Source organism: Chelonoidis abingdonii, chromosome 4 (assembly GCF_003597395.2).
Source record: "Chelonoidis abingdonii isolate Lonesome George chromosome 4, CheloAbing_2.0, whole genome shotgun sequence".
Lineage (NCBI taxonomy): Eukaryota > Metazoa > Chordata > Testudines > Testudinidae > Chelonoidis > Chelonoidis abingdonii.
Window position 1 is genome coordinate 48,967,009 of NC_133772.1, and position 16,018 is coordinate 48,983,026.

The 16,018-nt window shown below is 39.1% G+C and overlaps 1 protein-coding gene across 1 annotated transcript in view; it reads right to left on the reverse strand.

Moving 5' to 3' along the window:
• INSC (INSC spindle orientation adaptor protein) overlaps positions 1-14,631 on the reverse strand; it is a 110,226-nt gene extending 95,595 nt beyond the window's left edge. The window contains exons 1-3 of the mRNA XM_075065843.1: positions 14,623-14,631; positions 12,038-12,141; positions 2,021-2,062 (exon numbers count right to left, since the gene is read on the reverse strand). Coding sequence (XP_074921944.1) covers positions 2,021-2,062; positions 12,038-12,141; positions 14,623-14,631 — 155 coding nt within the window. The remainder of the gene's footprint in view (positions 1-2,020; positions 2,063-12,037; positions 12,142-14,622) is intronic.
• Between the last annotated feature and the right edge of the window lie 1,387 nt (positions 14,632-16,018).

Sequence of the window (16,018 nt, forward strand, 5' to 3'; positions counted from 1 at the left end):
TGATTGTGGCTTTCTTATTCTTGTTACTATGTATAGTTTCTCTTTCCTTTATTAGATGTGAATAAAGACGTCCTAATTGTCAAAAAATAATGATTTTTTAAAAGTTTGATTTATAACTACATAAGCAATTTGCATGACACACAGTACAGGTTCATTTGACCTGCAAAATGCATTTTTCATATTTTGGACTATAGAATGTACTGATTAAATTTCTCTTTACTGACTATTACTACATTTTGCACTCACGGGACGAAACCTGAAAATGACAAATAGTCAGCTAAAACAGGGAATCATCTGTATTCTCTAACAGAAAATAAATCCCACCACTTTACATAATTTTCCTCTCTTCCAAACGGGTGAATTTCAAAAGCACTCACCATCAGCTTAACTTTGTTCTTATTAAAGTAAATGTTAAAATTCTGATTGACTTGAGTGAGGGCAAAGTTGGCCAACACTTAGGCTTTTGAAAAATCACACTGTAAATAGGTAAATTGGTTGGAATTTACGTCAGGAAAGATCTTCAGCTTGCATTACTACTAGTTCTTAAATTTATATACACGGAAATTAAAATACTGTCAAAATAAATTTTAAAAATAGGATTTGTTAAAAAAAAAGCATAGTAGCTACTTGGAGATATAGAACAGTGAATTTTCACTTATTACTTTCAGGGAAACATATCCTTAAGAACACATGGGGGGCAAAATCCTGCTCATTTTCTTGACACAAGTAATAACACTGATTTCAATGGGACTGTTCCTATGAATAACATTCTTTAGCCCTAATACTGGAAACCTTTATCAGGCAAAAGCCATTGTACCCCAACTGCATTTGATGTCACTCTAACCAAAAGTTGCTGCGAGGTATAGTTTGGTTATGCTTAGTACAGTTTGTTTGTATTATGGACCCTCAGGTAGAATATGTAATCATGCCTATTGGAATGACTGATGTGTACAGTTATGACTTAGATTTTACCATGTTCAGACTACTCTTGTTTGTATGGTGGTTTTTGTACCTGTCCATCTTTCATCTTAAAGCATTGTCTATAACAAGCTTCACTGCAGTATCTAAGCCCTTGCCAGGCAAATTGATCCACATAGCAGATCTCTCTAGTAGACTTCATGGAGTTTTCTGGTCCCCTCTCTTCTCTGGTTACTGCAAGCTCTGTTAGGTGTTAGATCTATTATAGTTTTTAACACCATTCTGGTTGTGATAGGAAAGCTTTAATGGAGAGGAGGCTTCTTAGAACATTCCCTAAAATACCCAGACTCTACTTAGTCTAATCTCCTCTGGAAGTTTATTCAATGGCCAAACACCCTTGTAGCATTCTCCAACATCTTAGGCTCTCATCTGCTTCTTCTAGGCTTCATTAGCGACGTTTCTCTGAGAAAGTGTAGCCATCTCGAGGAGTCATGGCTGGAGATGCAGTCGTCAATGGATAGAACTAGATTCTGACCTGCTGATGCCCTGAAAATTAAGGCCCTAGTACCAGTCAACAGAAGCAGACTGGAATCCAGTGGAGGGATTTGTCCACACAAGAGCTCTGGGTAAGCTTGAAAGCTAGTCTCTCTCTCACCAACAGAAGTTGGTCCAATAGAAATTACTTCACCCATCTTCTCTTTCCTAGTCTAACTTAACCTGGGAGCTCGTGTGAAAACTATAAACTTTTTCAGCTTCACTAGGATTTGTCCTCATATTGGTTAACTCAAGTTAGTTAACCTTGGAGTTCAGAATATACCTTTTTCCTAGCAAAGACAAAGCTGAAATGGCCATTGAAATTTTCATTATGAAAATTTGTGCAAATGCATCCGTACGACTGTTTCTGACACCTCTTTTGGGGATTATCCTTGCTAACAAAAATTCCCCTTGTTTGAATGTTCATGAAAAGCAGAGAGAGGGGCTTGAAATACCACCAAAGCAAATTCACAGGGATGGGTTTTTTGTTGTTTTTTTTTTAATCAAACGAGTTTGTTAAAAAAAACATTTTGATATCCACCCAGCTGTAACATGTTTGTCAACTCACCGCACAGCATTATGTAACTCTGAATGGGTCTGAGAGGTTTCTGTAGAAAAAAAGGTAAATTGAGATACTTTCTGGTCTTGAAGGCTGATTATATTATTAGCATCTATTAATTATTTTTTTATTTTAAATGCGACACTGCTGTCCATCCTTTACATACCTATGTATGAATATATTTTTATTTTACTCAGTGGCTGCTTGCTCCTTATATCTATTAAGTCTGCTGGCCTCTATTCAGAAAGATGATTAAAAGGCAATAAAGATAAGAAGCAGCTAACTTCTCCCCAAAACAACAGTACTTACTGAAAGGTTATGATGCTTTGAAATCAGAGGAGTCCCTTGTGGTAGATGGTAAATACAACATTATTTAAGTTAGTCAATGACAATACCGTTTACCCTTTAACATCATTTTTTAATGTGGCAGTAGGCTTAAATCACTATTAAGAGTGTGGGAAACAGCAAAGGTGTGATCACTATCACAGTGTATGTCAAGACAAACCAATTTTATTTTGTTATCAAGGTTTTCTTAAAGATTACAGAAAAAAATATTATAAAAGCTGTAGCTGTATAACAGCTATTATAAAAGCTTCCTAATAGATTGGGTCTGAGATGTGTGGGGATTGATGTATGCAGTATTTATAGTGTTATTAATCAAACCTAAAAAGACCAAATTAAGAAGCTGATTGTGAAATCTAGACCTATGCAGTGAGACATTTTCTATTACTCTTTTGCTTACAAGGAAAATAAAACTATTCAACCATTAAACCCCATTCATATATATGTCAGTGTCAAATTAAATACAGCATTATTACATATATCCAAAAGGCAATAGGTAAATAATAAAAATAATAATAGGAGATATAACAATCTCCTAGAACTGTAGGGGACCTCAAAAGGTCAATGAGTCCAGCCCCTTGCCTTCACTAGCAGGACAATTTTTACCCCAGATCCCTAAGTGGCCCCCTCAAGGATTGAACTCACAACCCTAGATTTAGCAGGCTAATGCTCAAACCACTGAGCTATCCCTCCCAGGTAAGTTATTATTTTGGTTACATTATTTCAATACTAATTGCTGCAAAATATTTAAGTTTCAGGATAAGTCTTTCAATTATTACAAATTTATAAACTTTCTCCTTAAAGCACTTACGTTTTTATATTTTCCATGACTTCTTCATTGTAAATTATTCCCCCCAGAAAAGTTTACATTAGAGAATCAGAATCACTGGCTCACTGGAGAACATAAGGAAGAGACTCTGTAAGAATGAATTTTCAATTCATTCACTTTGATGGGTAGACCACAACAGAGCCAAGTCTAGGTTCTAATCTTGAAAAGACTTATGCATATGATTAACTTTACTCAGAACACAGACTTTGTTTTTTTATATCTTTGCCATCTTGAGACCAGATTATTACAATGGGTTCTACATAGGGATACTCATGTAAATGGAAGATGTCCCCTCTGTTCATCCTCCAGTCATCAATTGATATCAGATGAGATACTGGAGCTGCCCAGTCCTAGATTTGTTTTTGGCTGCTAGGGCCAGGGCAGGCAAAGTTTAAGGCTGTTGACGCCAGAATCTGTTCCCTACTAGGTCCATCAATGTCAGAGTTTGATGATATTCATGGCACATTGCAAGGCAGGTCTTGTGATTGAAAATCTTTGAGTATCATTACAAGGTGTGGTCACAGCTAGAGGTTTATTACATGTACAGAGAGGGACAGGCAAAAAAATCAGAGCTCAGCATAGGCTACTAAGACCTACCAGCCAGCGGCTGCTCCTACCCCAAACATTATACAGGAAAGATTTGCAAGACCAGCAACAGGAGGAGAAGAACATCCAGTTGCTCTCCTCAAAGAGCAGCTAGCAACAGTACAGAGGACCACATCTCCTGACGACCTCATTGGTGATCAGCCAATAGCAACAGTTGGAGCCAAGTCTCTTGACAACTTCACAAAGACAACATGCCTTAAGGTACAGAGAAAACTCCTTTGTGTGCAGGAGGGGGAGAGGAATTGTGTGGGGAGAGAAAGGGGGACAACCTTGTACCTTTGGAGGTTCAACTGTGGGGCTGCCCATCAGTCATATCACCAACAAGAACCCACTTAGAAACTTACAAAAGCTCTTAGGAGCCTGTACCTAGTTGAAAAAAAAAATCTTGCTACAAATGCCTCCCTCTCCTGACTTTTCTTTTTATCCACCTTAATTTGTAGCATTATAACAGCAATAATGTAATTCTTGCCTTCTTTTAAAAGCATAATGACATGAGTTATGAGTGTCAGCATTAGCTCACTTCTTGGTTTTTACTCATTTTGTGTCCTCAACCTTATGTTATTTAAGTAAAGACTGAATTACGTTAAGGAATGAAGGACTGGCCCTGTTTACAGAAAGTCTCCAGAGTTTACAGATGAGACCAGAATGGGTTTGGAGCTTCATCCCCATCTGCTGCTCAACATCCCTGACCAAATGTATCCAATAAATAATTGAAGGAAAGCAAAGAGGGTAGCTATATAAAGATATTCTCTGTATTTTTAAAAGCTGTTAGAAGAGTGTTAGCATTTAAATGGACAAGATAAACTAGAGACAACTAGACCCCAAAAGTCCCCAAGTGTTGGTGTAGTAAGCCTTGGTGAACTAAGAACTTAACTTTAGCTGAGCAGCAGCACCACTAGAATAAGCATATAAGTGCTAACTCAGCAAAGCACATGGCTAAGTTCTTTGCTGAATCAAGGCCTTATTGAAGTACAGTGGGACAATTACCATCTGTGTCTTACATACAACACTCCTGTTAACGCACCCCAGACTGATATTTGCTTTTTTCACAACTTCACCACACTGTTGACTCACATTCAATTTGTGATCCGCTATAATTCCCAGATATTTTTCAGCACTACCACCACCTAAGCCATTTGTTCTACATTTGGTAGTTGTGCATTTGATTTTTCCTCCATAACTGAAGTACTTTGCCCCTTTCTTTACTGAATTTCATCTTGTTAAATTCAGACCAATTCTCCAGGTTCTTTGGAATTCTAATCCTGTCCTCCCCTCCCAGCTTGCTGTTGCCCACACTCAGCTTGCAGCCCCTCTCAGCTTGCTGTTGCCCCTCTCAGCTTGCAGTTGCCCACACATTTTAAAAGCATATTCTCCAAGTCATTAACAAAAATATTGACTAGTCACTGACCCAGACTGACCCCAGTGGGTCCCCATTAGATATACTCTCCCAGTCTGGCAGCAAACCAATGACAACTACTCTTGGAGAATGTTCTTTCAAGCAGCTGTGCACTCACCTTATAACAAACTAGACCACATTTCCCTAGTTTGTCATATAGCAATGTGGCAAAGGCCTTATTAAGCATCAAGATACCATGTCTATTCCTTTCCCCCTATCCATTAGGCCAGTAACCCTGTCAATGACAAAAAATAGGTTGGTTTGGCATAATTTGTTCTTCAACGGAGTTCAGAATTAGAATCCACTGAGATCAGGAAAGCAACTCCAGGCTGGCATTTACCTGGTTAAAGCAAAAGGTAAGTGGTAGAGGGGTCCCTCAAACCGCTCATTCCTTTGAAGCATTTCATTAGTGAAGACTTTTCACCTCTTTGCTATTCGCAGCAGCACTGGAGTAGGGGAAAGAACAAATCTTGATGACAAGAGCCCTGCAGTGTGGGTGCCAATCCCTATGTTCAGAAGGGAGTGGGTGTAGGGACTAATGTACTGATGTAATGAGGACAGAACCAGGTGGTTTTTATGGGGAGCCAGGGAAATGTTACAAACGATAGTAAGAATGGGGGCAACAAAGATATTTTTTCCTCTTAGTGAGTAGAATGAAGCGACATATCTATTTATTCCTCTTCATTTAGCAAGAGCAGGGTTTGGGTCACTCTCAGTGAATCTCTAATACAAATGAGTATCCATGATTCATAAGGGTATGCAGGCTCAACATTCTGTAGCACATTAAAAAGGGAACAATGATGTTTTTCAGAAAAAATATTCTGGAAGCAGAATACGAATTAAGACAATTATCCCTTGTTAATTATATATGCAGTTATAATAAATTCTGTATTACTGCCCATAAAAAGGACCAGGGAAGCAGCAAAGAGGAGCGAAGTTGTAGTGAACACCATTGTCTTGCAACAATATATCATCAGGTTCAATGAATTAGCCTCTGACACCAAACAAACAGGTATTTTCTATGAGAACTGTATTTTGCATTAAAAACAATTACGGAATAAGTGGCTCTGGGATTTTGTGTTGCTACATGTGAAAATGAACAACAGCTGGAAGCAAGGGAATGTTTTATAACTTGAAATTTATTATATTGGCAGCTTTAGCTACTGGAATCTTTTTATTTAAAATTCTGTAAATAAAAGCAGCAGCTTCCTGAAATATATCTTAAGTAAATAAAATTGACAAGTGAAAGAAATGTAATGGTTTATTAAAATGGAGATAGTAATACTTCTTTCTCCCACCCTTTGCCTGTCTTCTCTATTGGATGTAGGCTCCAAGGCAGGAAATATCTTACTATATGTTCGCAGTGTGCCTAGCTTTCATCTTGGTTAGGAATTCTTGGATCTACCCTAATGCAAACAGTAAATAAAATAATATTTGGTTTGATTGTATGAAGACACCAAGTGGACCCAGTTTTCAAGTTTGTGTACCTCTGATTTAAAGTCCCCTTTCTGCATTTGAGTATGTGAACTGACAATTAAAGTGTGGTTGTACATTACTAAGTGATTTCATACAAAGACAACTTCATAAAGTGCAAGCTTACAGTCTCTCAGTGATTCCAGATCAAAGTTTTTTCAGTTCACAAGTAAAATGCTCTGTGTGTTTTTTCTTCAGCTGCCTATCCTGCAAAGTCAATCTGGGGTCTCAAAGCCAAGCTCACACATCACCAGATCCCGCAAGCCAAGTTCTGCTCACCTGTGTAATCCAGAGCCAAAAGTTGTCTGCTGACCTATTTCTCTATATGGAGCAAACAAAACCCTCCAGACTCCTAATCTTACTAAATTTGGGAACATTTGCAACTGGGAGCATTAGGCCCATCTAGCTTAGAATCGAGATGGCCTGGAACTTTCCAACCCAATCAAAAGAGAAGTTACATTAAAAATAAACCCAACATATGGGTGACCCATTTGAAAGAACCACCATTCTAAAAAGAAACAAGATGATTGAACCTCCCTGCTCTAAAGTTAAGAGAAGAGAACTGGTTGCGTAAATCATATTTCGATGAGGATATTCCAGTTCCTACAACAATATTCTAGAAGTGAATCATAATGACTGAAATAAAGTAATTTCTTCTTCTACTTATATGATAGCACTGATTTCACTAGCATTTTAGTATTGTTGTGTTGTCACCTGTAGGTTAATGCTTGTTTTGAAGAAGGGGTGGTTTTTTAAAGCAGTGTTTTTCAGTCCTAATGCAATGGGATATTAATTCAGTCAATTTCCAATAGCCAGCAGTGCAGAAACTTAAATGTCCATTTGTAAGGCAGGATACAGAGAGACAATTACACAAATATGGCAAAAGCAGCAGGTACGACAGTGAAAATCTCACAGGATTTTTACTGCTCTTTAAGTTTCACTTGCGACTTTGTATAGGAGTTGATCAATAAATTAGCGTGGTATGGGCTGTGCTTTTATGAATCGGTAAAAGCCTCATTTTATGTCTTCTACCTGTACTTTGCCCACTGTCGGACAAAGATACACAACATGCATTTTTAGTTTAGTTATCCTTTCTCTCCCGCCTCATCAAACCTTAGGCAAGTCTCATCTGAACACTAAAGGCCTTGGCTACACTTGCGAGTTACAGTGCAATAAAGCAGCCCCGGGCCCCCTAGCTCACTCCCCGTCCACACTGGCAAGGCATGTAGAGTGTTCTGACTCCACTACTACAGTACTGCTGGTACTCCACCTCGGTGAGTGGAATAATGTTTGCTGCGCCCCAACTGGAGCTCCGTGGCACCAGTGTGAATGAAGTGTTGCATTACTGCGCTGTGATCAGCCTCCAGAAACATCCCATAATCTCCTTAAGTCATGTGGCCATTATTGTCATTGTGGTGAAATCAGCTGCAGGAATGGCAGAAATGCCCTTTCAAAAGCTCCATTTTGGAGAAGCTGGCTGCTTATCAGCTCCGAGAAAAAGCAAACATTTACTGTTTGCTTCGAGTGAGTGAGAGAAGGGTCTGAACTTACAAGACAGCATGCTAACACTCAGCACCCCAAAAACCCAGTCCCCCAACATACACACAACACCCTCCCTGTCACACTCCATCACACACACACCCTATTTGGAAAAAAACATTTCAGTTACTTGCAGTGGCATTGGGAGCAGTGCATTATGGGCAGCTATCCCAGCATGCAAGTGCCGCAAATGTGGCCATGCTAGTGCACTTGAAGCTGTCAGTGTGGACAGACTGCAGCACTTTCTCTACTGCGCTCTATGAAGGTGGGTTTAACTCACAGCACTCTACATCTGCAAGTATAGCCATGCCCAAAGATTTTAAAAAGGCTTGATATGCCTCAGACTGCATTATTCAGGTTATGCCCCAAAATAAGGTAAAGGTAGCATGCATCATTAAGCAGCAATGTTACCAATCCTACTGCTGCTAAAGAGAGGGTTAGGGAGGTGAACTGTTCCTCTATTCAGAGGAAGCCAATTTTGTCCCCTCCTATCCCAATACATTCATACACACACTCTCAGATCCTGCATCAAGCAAGAGCTGGTCCTACCTCTCGTCACATTTACATGCATCCCATCATGGGTCATCTTTTCAGGCATTCTATGTAACATATAGCATGCTGTGTATAAATCCCTAGCAGCATGGCATAATCCAAGTGTCAGCTTTGTATTACGTTCTGGTGTTTCTAATTTTTTTTAAATTATTATAAATATATTTTACACACACAATATATATTGTATTAAATGAATACTAAAGCAGTGCTCCCAAAACAAGAAGCCATGACTCTCATACTTTGGGCTTACAGATCTATTTCTAGATGCAAAAGAAGAATAAGACTTCATGCATCCATCACAGAAAGTAACTGAAGAGAACACTAGGCCAATGAGGTACCAAATAGTTCAGAACCCTTGCCCATGAGAGTATGAAGCACAGCTTTTTGGGGGAGGGGGGTGCACTAAGGTTCCCATCATGTTTTTGCAATTTTTTTCCTGGAAATAATTCTCACATAACTATTTATGTTCATTTTATTCATACTTGTCCAAGTAAGGAGCTAGTCTTAGTCGTACATTGTTCAGTTCTGGAAATATTGCCTTTCTGCATAGAAGCTACACTTGTCTGCCCTGTCTTCATACTTACAGAGAGTGGTGTAAAGAACAAGGAGCATTGCAGATGTCAGTTTACATTGCTCATATTATTAGAAGATACACCATCTTTGACATTCTGACAGAAAAGGCTGCACTTGATGTCCTAAACCTAACATTTCTTCTCTTGTGTAACCACAGTCAATTAGCTAAACCATGACATATTTATCTGCTTGAAGTCTGAAAGCTTGTCCTAACAAGCTCCCAGGAGATACAGAGACCTCTAATAATAATAGACTGATTTCATTGCTAAAGCTTTAGGAGATCTAAAACCTAACTGGCTTAGATTTCTCCTGCATGTAAACAAATTATAAAGACAATTCTGGGAGCACAATGCTGTTGCGCTCTAATCCAAGTGTGATTGGTAGCTGTGTGTAGAAACAAATAAGTTAAACACTAGATATTATTTCCACAATGAATGGCAGTAAGTCTCAAAGCTCTTTGTGGAACTGCCCCTTACACTCAGAACTAGAGGTTAGAAAAAGAGGGGCAGGATGTGGCAGACACTGAGTGCGCATATGTTTGAGAGTGTCATGAGTAGAATTGGTCAAAAAATGCCAGTGTCACCACAACACATTCTAGGATTTACTTGATTGCTCAGCTCAGCCACAGAGAGACCAGATTGCATCATGGGAGATGTAGTCAAGCTGGGGAACAAAGATCATGGTGGAGAATGGGGGCTTGAGACCCAGAACTACAGCTCAGGTGGACGCAGTTTAATGTTGACCCAAAACAAACAAAAAACATTTTGTTTGTATTCCCCCCCATAGAAAATTCTGCTATAAAACAATTTGAGTAGAAAAATCTCAATAAAACCCCATTTTCAGGGGGAAAATATTTCATGTGAAGTTTTTTGTCAGTCTTACTAATTATAGAACACATTGCAAATGCTAGGATAACATTACCTAGTAATCTCAAGGAAAAATTAACCATGATTGTGTGTGTGTGTGTGTGTGTGTGTGTGTGTGTGTGTGTGTGTGNGTGTGTGTGTGTGTGTGTGTGTGTGTGTGTGTGTGTGTGTGTGTGTGTGTGTGTGTGTGTGTGTGTTTGAGAGAGAGAGAGAGAGACACACAGAGATACACAACCCGTATCCATATATGATGTTTTTGTTACGCCGTTCATTTTGTCCTTATAAACCATTTCTCAGCAATTGAAACCATCAGTCTAAGTCTGTAGCAAAACTATCATTTGTAAGAAGCTGCAAAAGGAGAGAGAGAGAGAAATTTTCCCTGGCAGAGGGGTGGGATCAAAAACCCAAAAGAAAAGAAATTAGAATATGGAAAAGAATGAATCCCTCAAAGTAAGAATGAAAACACAAGGGATAAAGGTGGATAGTAGGGATGGAGGAAGAGTTTGGTAGAGGCTGTTGGAGGGCATGAGAATCTTCCATTTTTTATACACTCATTTGTCAAAGCTCAGCGCAGCTGTTCTGGAAACACATGATTTACATTTTTGTAAGTCCCCACACAGATTCTGCTGCTTGCACAGATTGCAATTAACCTGTGTTATTACAGTATGAATGAACCTATACAGAAGTATTGTACAATGTATGGGGGGCTTGTCTTTAAATACAACTGTGTTACATCAAAATAGAAAGAAGAGAAAACTATTGAAGTGATATTTCTTACTTTTGTTAATTTAAAATAAATTGCCAAAACAACTACCTAAAGGCCTCAAATATTGTTCTGGGTCTATACACAGAAATCTGTGGGCATTCACTTGTAGATTGAAAGCAATATCTTACACACACTGCAGAAGCTCACAAAAATAATGAAGACTGTGAGAGAGATGGTTATAGTTATAACTCTTGTCTAGCATTACATGGGATAGTAAGTTTTATGACTCCAGCATATGACCTCCTGAAGACATGAGGCCAGATTCATCCCTCCACTGTCACCAGCACAGGGACAGAGGGGAGGGAATTTGTGCCTTCTCTACTGAGGAGCTGTTGGGGGCCAGCTCAGACCTCAAAATAAGCTAAAATAGCCCAAACAGCTGCCTTAACATGCACCTCTATAGCTGCAGCCCCTATGGGACATTTCAGGGGCGTCAAATCCCCAGACATGCTGCCTCCAGCCACGCCTACCTTGGAATGCCCACACAGGTGGCACTCCACTGGCATAAAGGCACCGAGCAATGGGGATATTCTCCAGGTTCCTTACACGTGTGGTGCTTTGTAGTTAGTGTGATGGGGCAAAGTGCAGTGATGAATTAGGCCCATGAAGGCCCAGCTTTTCCAACCTGGGCTTCCATTTTAAATGGAAGCCCAAATACACACTTACCCTAGAACTCCACAATCGGTAAAAACCTATTTACATACCTAAATGTCAATTTAAATGCTCAAATGTCATAGTTTAAGATCCTGCTTAAGTGCTTGTGTTTGGAAATTGAGACCACAGCTTAAAATAAATGCTACTAATACAATTTTAAGATGAATACATGCTTTGACCAAAGCAATAAAAAAAAAAAAAAGTGACTTTCACATTGCCGCCATAGGTCATAGTAGGGTCATGTCGCAGTCCACTTGAAAAAATTCAGGCAGCCTCTCTTTTCACATGTGACAAGATAAACAACAAAATATATCTCATGAAAAATTAATGAGACCAGCCTCCTATCTGATAAACCCCAGAAGGCTGCACAGTCTGACTGAGTCTCTTAGCAGAGAGGTAACTGGTTGGAGACTGATTCATGCACTTATCTTGACAGTGACAGATTGAAAAGATTTGTTTCCACTTCATTTCTAGCATCTTAGACGAGAGTGACACGATGTTAGACCCTTTCCTCTCCAAAGCCCTGAGTACATTCTGGTTTAATCACTGCCTGGTTAGCTGTCAGAGCTTAACACACACACCCAGTGCTCAAGTTTTCAGCGTCACTGGCAGAGTTCTGATGAGGGGAGAAATTGGGATTCTTTTAAATGAGGATAGGAAGTCACCTTTAGCACCTGCTGCTTTTTTTTAAAATAAATCCCTAAAACTAAAAAAAAAAAACAACAAAAAAGTCTAAGGAAGCACTTTGATTCCCATTTCAGCATCCTTAGTTCAGTGAAATGCCCCATGCCCTGATCATAAAATTGTTGATCATGACCAGAGACTGGAAGTTGCATATTCTTTATAACTACAGATCTAAGCACTTCAGCCAAAATTTTCAAGATTGGTGCCTAAGTTGGACACCTAAACAAAGGTGTTGAAATAACCACAACTTTTATGGACTATACTGGGAGCTATGAATGCTCAGCACCTATCAATATCAGGTCACTTATTTAAATGCCTCAATAATAAAAAGATTGAGGCATCAGATTTTATGCACTCAAATTTGAAAAATGTTGGGTTTTGAGCTGAGCAAACAATGAAAATAAGTTTGTGAATATTTCAGTTTTAAAAAAATCACAAAAAATTCACTGAAAAAATTATTCATGTTTTGCTTTCCATCATTTGTTCAACTCTAGGTATTAAAGGTCCACAAGTTCTCTGAAGCACTTCACTCAGGCAGCTGGACCAGAGAACAGGCCCAGTGCTTCAGGAGATCCTCATAGCTGGAATCACTGAAATTAGGAAGCACTGAGAACAATCATTTATTTTTCTTCATGGGTTTTTTGGGTCAGACCTCCACCCCACCCCATCAGAGTTTGACCCAGAACACAATAAGCTAAAACACTATGCATCAGAATATATTATATCTCAAGATCAACCCAGGTCAAGATAAGTCTATAAATATTTGAAGGGCATAGCCATTAAGGAGGGTGAAGATTTAATCAGAGACAGTTCAGAGTAGTGAAATGAAATGAAGGGAAAAGATAAGCTGAATATCAGGAAGAAGTTCCCGACAGTAAAATCAATTAACATGTGGAATAGTCTCCAAAGGGAAGTGATGGAAGCTCTGGTAGGATATTTAAAACTAGACTGGACAAAGCGTACTAAGGGAAATGTACATTTGCAAGAGGTTGAGCTGATACACTAGAAGGCATTTCCTATGTCTAAAAGTTGAAATAACAATTTTGCACTCAGCAAAGAAGGGGCTTGTTACACGTATGAACTTATTTTCCAACTATGAAGTCAGAAAAGTACCATACTTTCAAAAGAAAATAATTTCCTGACTCCCAGAACCTGCTCTGGTCACACGGCTAACAAATACCCTAGAGAGGGCAACATCCTTACCCAGTTTCTTAAGAGAACAGCTGAGTTTTCCCCCGGTATGAGGGAATATCAAGCTGGTATAGACCTGGCACTGAGAGACCTATCAGAACATAGCTAGAGCACACTGTACTCCAATGACTCCCCTGCCAGGGCCCCTCACTGGAAGGCCCAGGGATTGGACACCCTAAGAGTGGTTTAAAGCCACCTCTGCCCTCCCACCAGCAGCATCAAGAAGAGCTCTGATACAACTGGCAAGCTGTCCCAAAACATTGAAACGTTAAAGTTTAGTATTCAATCCAAGTGTTCAAAGATTTGTTTCTAACTATATAAAAGCTATTTACAAATAAAAGTTACCCTTCACAATTGTGGGGGGAAAGTGCATCTTGCCTTCTGATTATGTTTCTTTTATTTATTTTGACTACCTGGATATACTGGATGCATTTGTCTTTACCAACCCACCAGTGAGTATCAAAGTAATTTTTTTGCATTTTCAATACCATTTACTTCTTAAATCATGCATTTCAAAGTGAAGTAGAGCATTATTTTTAAACTAATCTGATACAGGATACAACAAATGCAGAATCAAACATTTGTGCCCTACATGTGCCCAGCTGAGGTTCTCATTGACAATGAAGTTGAGAATTTTTTTGCCTTACAAAAAGGAGGCTTACAAGAATCTAACTAGCCACTGAATCCCATGTTGCTTTACATTGATGTTTTCCAACCCTCTTCCACAGAAGCTTTTCCATGTGTTAGATTTTGTTCACATGTTTTGTTCCTATCTATCAAGCATTCGTTTTGCTCCTGATCTGACTCCCATTCTAGTTAATGGAGAAACTCCCATTAACAGCAATGGTCCATATACAATTTTTCCTTTGTGCCCATCACACACACAAATATTTACAGAAGAAAGAGCAAACTAATAGCAAAGCACAGTGAAAGTCAATACAACAGCACAAACATTTGTTTAAAACCAGGCCTCTGTAATCACACACACACATACATGCACACACACACACACACAGTCTTATTCAAGTCTACATACATATTCTTCATCACAGCATACCCTAAATATTGCAAGTAACAAATACAATGAAATGATACTGGTAGCTAGCACATTTCTGTTAATATTAAACTTCTGTGTGTTACCTGGTCCATCACTCCAATTCCCTAAGGGGTAATGTGAGCTGGGAAAGCCAATAGCTAACAGACACCAGGGAATTTAATGAGACTAGAAATGGGGTCAAACCAACACATTTCTTAAGGCTACTAGCCTGTTTGTGAAAAAGAGAAAAAGCAAGAAACCCATTTACAAGGTTGTGGCATTGTTCTCTCATCTCTTTCTTAACTTGCTCATTACAGGTAACTCAACAACTGATTACAAAGATCTTCCTCACCATCCCCAGCCAGCAAATGAGCCAAATTAAGAGAGATCAGGCAATTACGTCAGGAAGCCATTCCCTAAGGGGAAAAATGTGAATTAAAGGAGACAAATATTCTGTTTAACACAATACAGTGCAAGTATTAGTAATAAATAAATAGGTGAGATGACAAGTAGGACAAATCATATTAAAAATATCTCCAAAGAGATCTTAAGAATCAGAGTGGAATAATGTGTCTTAAAAATTACAAGGTGGAGAGCTATTCAAGCAGTCTCTCACTTATAGGGAATGATGAAGAAAAGTTTAGTGAACTAGCTAATTAGGTGGCAACACAGAAGAAAGGGGTAGGTAATAAAATCTGGCCCATAGATACTCAGATTCTGAGATATGCACATCACCCATTTTTCACATTTATCAAAAGCTCCCACTCACTGGATTGACCGCTTACAACAATGTTTTGGGCTGTTATATGAGCAATGACAGCATTTCAAAGTAACACAACACATGAGATAATGCACAACGTTATTTACTTGTTCAAACAATTACATAAACATTCAATCATATAGCAGCCTTCTGTGGTAGGTAAATAAGCATTTTTAGTGCAATTCTACAGAAGGGGAAAGTGAGAGAGAGAGGGGGGTGAAGTAGCTTCCCTAAGCCACATAACAAATCAGTTCCATACCCACAAAATAGGATCAGGAATAGTTCCTGACTTCCAATCCCGTGATCCATTCACTAGAGCACATTGCCTCTCTGGAAGCAAATAGCAAGTTACTTTTTCTCTTGAAAAGATGATCCTCAGGCAAGCGAGCTGGCTCTTTTGGGCATTGAGATTCCTTCTTTAATTCAGTCTCTGTGTTGGTTTACTGATTCTGTCTAGGGAGAATGTGTCCTTTTAAAATGTCCTTTAGGAAGAAACTTCCTACCCCACTGTGTCCTCTCTGGCATTGTTTTTCCTCACATCTGGTTAGCTCAGTATGTACAGCCATCTCCAGGCCAGTGTCAACTGCTCAAACAAGGCACTGGTCTTAAAAACCAGGGTGAAATCCCAGTAGGGTGACCAGATGTCCCGATTTTATAGGGACGGTCCTGATATCCGGGGCTTTGTTTTATATACACACACCTATTTACTCTCCCTCCCCATCTGATTTTTCACACTTGCT